At 47.6% G+C, this 6,000-nt stretch overlaps 1 protein-coding gene across 1 annotated transcript in view; it reads right to left on the minus strand.

Annotated features, from left to right (window-relative positions):
- LOC126548075 (long-chain-fatty-acid--CoA ligase 5) overlaps positions 1-491 on the minus strand; it is a 166,207-nt gene extending 165,716 nt beyond the window's left edge. The window contains exon 1 of the mRNA XM_050196161.3: positions 360-491. Within this exon, the coding sequence (XP_050052118.1) occupies positions 360-361 (2 nt within the window). The 5' untranslated portion in view covers positions 362-491. The remainder of the gene's footprint in view (positions 1-359) is intronic.
- Positions 492-6,000: the final 5,509 nt, after the last annotated feature.

Here is a 6,000-nt window from a genome sequence, read left to right on the forward strand (position 1 = left end):
ACGCCTTTCGAGCGTGCTTGAACATTGTCATGCCAACTCGCTCCCCCCCCCCTCCCCCCCCCCCCCCCCCCCCCCGCTGCTCGCGTTGTCTCTGCGTCTCTTTCTTTATGGAACTCACGCTTACACATTCATTTGAGTAACGAGCGAACAGGTATAACTCACTGGCTCGAAAACACCCGATTTGACAGCGCGCACACGTGCGTCTAGGACATCAATTTCGCCGTCTCGTGTGTATCGGTTGCACCGGTAAGGTGCAACCAATACGCTCTCCTGACTGGAAATCATATAAAGCCTCAAAGTCCTTCACTTCAAAGTCCGGGTGTGCACTTTAGCAGTGGCTCTGGTGTAAGCATACTCACATTTTCTGTGGGTCACGAATTACGACTGTGCTCTAGAATCTTGCCGATGCCGTGGCTGAAGTGCTGGAGGCAATATAAGCTTAGAAGCTGTCCGAAATAGCACTATACAGAGCTGCCCGATGGGTCCGAGAACGACTCTCGTGTTCTCCTTTGCCGAAAGCGTCCTGTGTCGCGCGTGGTTATACTCGAACCGACCACGCTATCGTACGCAAGGCGAGGGCGCTGCGCCGCTAACGAGAGAAGGAGAGTGATGTAAACGCGGAGTGTGAGAGAATATACAGGGAAAGGTAGAAAGAGAGCGAGAGAGCCACACATCATGGAGAGAGCCTAGGCGGAAGGGAAAATTGCTCTCTCACTCCGGCGGATCGGGCAATGAAATGTCGCGTGCGCTTGCACCGGGTGGGCAAATAGTGAGCAGCCGACGGCGGCCACGTCACGACCATCAGTGGAGGCCACGTGGACTTGTTGGTCTCTCTCTGGAGGAAGAGGTGCGTCTGCTTGTGGGTCTACCCTGCGTCGCGTACGCGCGCGCGCGCGTCGAGATAGCGTGACGTCGTGCGAGCATCGTCTCCGTTGTCAACAGCGCTTACAAAGGCGGCGCTGCCATTGTTAACGGCTCCTTGATCGCGGCCATCGCCTGCGAACGCCCGCCGCCGCGATATATTCCAAACAAATTGGCAAGGGTCGCAGCTGCTACTTAGAGTATCGCCGTTGCGCAAGCCCTGTTACGCAGAAGAGCTGCGCTGACTTCTCCCGTTGCTATCGAGCGTCTGCATTTTGCGGTTTTGCATGGACGACGAATGCTGCACCAGAATAAATGGCGACCAGACATTGCTTTTTTCTTATAATTATTCTTTCTGAGGGTGAATAGGTGCACCGCAAAGAAGCGAGCGCACTTCAACGCTGCTTTGACTACACAACACTGTCCCTTATGGTGGTTGTCGTCACATAAGTTCACCTCCGCGAAACGAATTTATATATTTCCGACATCTGTGGACTCCGTTCCAACTATTACCTTTTGCGGAAGACTTCTACACTTGTGTCGCTACATGTTCCTTCTTTTTTCCTTTTTTTAATGTTCCTAAATAGTGCCACTATTTATATATTTTTTCTTGGTGTTTCTTATTTATTTATTTGACAACTAAGTGAAAAGGCGTAGCCGTCACCAGTGTGCAGCGGCAAAGACCCTGTATTTATTTTCCTTTTCATAAAGTGACTGAGTTAATAAACTTTATTTCGAAGGTGGGCGGCCACCCTATTCCAGGTAGCCGTGGCCCTGTGCTGATATACCTGGCCCTTTCCTTTTATTAAAGGAAAAAAAAAGACACCGCCCAAGCACTCCGTACAGATGGTCAACCAGCGAAGCTGGAACGTGTGGGCGCGGTGTTTATCACTGAGTTAATCCCGACGGTTTATCAAACGACAGCTTGGTAGGCTGCAGGATCCTCGGTACCCAGTTGCTGTTTGCGCTCGGCTGCACGAGCCTGTGCGTGTGACCGGGGCTGCAGCATAGGCACGGCGTAGACGAGCTCGTTCCCAGTTCTGGTCGCGGCTTTGCTGTTTGAAAGCTGCCTGCTCCTCAGGAGTACGCATGGCGCGTGGCCTACCCATTTCGGAGCCCGAGAGAAACTGCTGCGCGCGCTCGGCTGCGACGGAGAGTAACGACGACACTACTGGCGTAGCCAATGGCGCGCCTCTCTATCGCTTTATTTTTTTCGCGCATGCGCATGGGATTGCACCGGAGGAGTTTTCGGCGTGCAGGCGACAGACGGACGGACGGACGGACAAATAGGCTAGGCATATACAGCTTCGCTGCAAAAATAAATGAATGCATGTCATTACCAGCCTTGCGATGTACGATCCTACCCGACTGGCTATAGTCTGCCCGCAACTGACTCCCAACTGGAGCACATAACGGTAACGGCAAAGCGGTAATGAGATACTGAAACGTTCCAGCAAATGGTGCAACGAATAAAAAACTTCCAAGCTATGACGAGCAGCTTACCGTTATCCTTAAATAGAAACGTTTACAATCATCGCATTCTACGGGCACTAACCTATAAGACTTGGGATCGACAAAGAAGCTTGAGAAGAAAATAAGGACCGCACAACGAGCGATGGAACAAAAATTATAGACGTAACGTAACGTTAAAGGACAGGAAGTCGACGGGTGGTATTGATAACATAGCAAGCGGGTGCACCCAATATTCTAATTGAGATTAAGTGGAAGAAGTGGAGTTGGGCAGGTCGCATATAATGCGGAGAGTAACATATAACTGGACGGATGAAAAGCCAAAGGAAAACAAACAAACCAACCAAGAAACAAACAAACAAACAAACAAATGAATGAATGAATGAACGAATGAAATTTTAATTGCCTGAGGCCTTAGTATGGGGAAGAGAATAAGGGAAAGGACACATCAAGACTAATATTGATCCCAAAAGCCAGCTCCGGCAACTACCTTCCACGGCGTGGTTAGAGATTCGCGTGCGTCGCCGGTGGAGTACAGCGAGTCGTCAAAGAGCCCCTGCGACAATTTTATACTCGTCAAGTTCTGCATCACAAGTTCCTTGTGTCATTCCGAAGTGAATAAAAAAAGAATTACGAAAATTGACGCGGTCAAACAGAAGTTATTCAACTTACAAATTCAATATAAGAGCAGACGCCAGAAAGAGGCACAGCCTTTCGCATTTCGCTCAGCCATGCAGCGAAGACTTATGCTGCTTCCGATAAAAATGCGGCTTACGTAGATCCCGCGTTACCGGAAGTTTTCTTCCCACTGTGGCCTTCTATTCGTAGTTTGATTATTATTATTATTATTATTATTATTATTATTATTATTATTATTATTATTATTATTATTATTATTATTATTATTATTATTATTATTATTATTATTATTATTATTAATTGGCATCCCCTTTGAAATGGGGCGGTGACAAATGGTCCCCTAGCCTGCTTGAGTCGACACATTAAGGATGCATATCAGGCACTTCGCCCGACTTCCATCGCATCATCTCGCCTCCCTTCCTGCCGCTCGACCTCATTCAGCGTTTAGCAAGATTATTGCCGCCAACCATGGAACTTTACCGTCAAAGTTCACGCCTGCAGTACGACCATCTCAACCGCTGTGGTGCCTCCATCCACTCCAGGCTCTTCTTGTTATTCCCGGTATCAAAAAGAAAACGGAGATGTCAACTTTCGCCCTCAAACAAACCACAGTGCTACATGACAAGCACAGAGGACGCATCCACGTTTACACGGATGGTTCTGTCTCCTCTAAAAGTTCAGCTGGAGCAGTGGTGATTCCCGCAGAGTGTGTCACCCTCAAGTTCAAGACATCTCACATTACATTATCGACGGCTGCAGAACTCGCAGCTATCCGTGCTGCTCTGGAGTTTATTGTTCACAAATCATCACATTCATGGTCCATCTTATGTGACTCAAAGGCAGCTCTCCAGTGTCTGATGTCCCCTTTCAACCATGGACCAAATGAGCAACTAGTCGCAGACATCCGACTACTCCACCATCACGCAATCAACGAGGGACACAACATCATCTACCAGTGGATACCGGGTCACTGCGGAATTTCGGGAAACGACAGTGCGGATGACGCTGCCCGGTCGGCCCATGATGGTGCCCAGATTATACCCATACCGCTGTCAAGAACAGATGCAGCCACAAGTCTTCGCTCCCTCACCCGCAAGCTTACGCAGAATCTGTGGAACACCAGTGAATTCACGAACGCACGTCTCCACAGATTCGATCCACGTCTGCAACTCCGCCTACCACCAGGGTTACCACGAGCGGAAGCAACACTTCTGTGCCGCCTGTGGCTCGGCGTGGCATTCACGAACTCCTATTCATTCCGCATTGGAATGGCCGAGAGCCCTACTTGTGACACCTGCGGCTGCGAGGAGACGATTAAGCACCTCCTTTGTGACTGTCCCCGTTACAAAGTGCCAAGAAAAGTGCTCGTGACCGCGCTCGAAAAACTGGACATCGCCCCTTTACAGAGGAAAAAGCTCTAGGACACTGGTCTAGACGGGCTTCGGCACTCAAGGCCTTAAGGGCTTTGCTGAAGTTTTTAAGGACATGCGAATTGTGCGACCGCCTTTGAATGTTGTAGCGCGTGATTTCGCTTTACTGTGTGAATTTTCTGGTTTCCATTTTTTTCCTCTTCTTCGTTCTCCTTTTATTCCCTTTGCCCCTTTCCCCAGCACAGGGTAGCCAGCCGGTACTTACACTGGCTAACCTCCCTGTCTTTCCTCCCCTTTGTCTCCTCCTCTCCAGGTATGCTATACATGCTTGTCATTCTAGCATTTCTGTATACAGCTTAATCATTCTTCTCTTCCTGAAAACTTCTCTATCCACCTTATACCGCTACCGGTACAAGGTAGATCCGGTTCTGTCAATCACTTTGGTTATTTGTTTCCACCAGTGCTCTAAACGTCTCTTGCTTATGTCGACTGCTGACCTGTTGATGCTTCCGTTCACTTTAAATCCAAGCGCTTCTGGAAGGTGTACGTTACCTACGGGTCTCTCAGGGTGAATTTCTTCGCATTCCACTATAGATGTGCTGAGTGGTCTCCGAATTTTTGCTGCAGGAGACATGCCTCATCTTGTTGCGAATATTTGCTCCGGTATGTTTTTGTCCTTAGGCAACCAGCTCGAGCCTAGCAAGGCACTGCCCTTAGTGTTGTCGTACAGATTTTCCCTTCTAATTTCTTTCTTTTCATTCTTGTAAATCACCGTGGTCTTTTTTGTTTCCATTCTTTGCATCCAACTCACTATCTCCGTTCCTCTCAATTTCTTTCTGATGACTCCTTGTTGTCTATTTATACTTTCAATTACCCTGTCCTTGGTTACCAACTTGCTTGACCTCTTCCTCCATTCTGTGTCCACGTTTTTCAGGTACAGATACTTCTGCACTTTAGCCACCCATTTATTTTGATCCATGTTTCTGAGTCTTTCTTCAAAACTAATTTTTCTCTGCACTTCTTTGACTTCAAAGAGGCCGGCCCAGCCCATGTCGCCCTGCACTGCCTCATTTTTGGTTTTACCGTGGGCTCCCAAAGCCAACCGGCCTACCGATTTTTGGTTAACTCACAAGACATACGATTTTAAGCACAGAATGGCATTCGCGAACGTTAGCGTTTACGCCATTACTCCTTTCCAGATTCCACGCACCACGTCATATTTATTGTGGCGCCTGAGTGCTCTATGTTTCATTATTGCTGCATTACGCTTCCCATTTATTTACAGATTATCTTGGTGGGTACTTCAGAAAGTCTGTATACGTCGACGTATTTATATTACTTAACTATGGTTAACTTAACTTGCTGTTGAATTGATACGGTGGCTTCATCTAGTTAAGGCGTCTGAAAACGCGCCTTTTCAGGCACAGTAAGATTTACAAATGGCCATCGGATATTTGTGAAAAATGAACAATGATCTTTACACACTGTTCACACGTACATGCTACGTGTAAATGCTTATTTTTGCATTATATTTCGAGTGCAGAGCGTTGGACAGCGCACCTAGTGTCAGTTGGGAACGAGATTAATTTGTATTTCAGAAACATATGTCATTTTCGTAGCTTTAAAAAGCATAAAACACACTGTTATGTTTAAAGTCGTC

Source organism: Dermacentor andersoni, chromosome 1, assembly GCF_023375885.2.
Source record: "Dermacentor andersoni chromosome 1, qqDerAnde1_hic_scaffold, whole genome shotgun sequence".
Taxonomy (NCBI): domain Eukaryota; kingdom Metazoa; phylum Arthropoda; class Arachnida; order Ixodida; family Ixodidae; genus Dermacentor; species Dermacentor andersoni.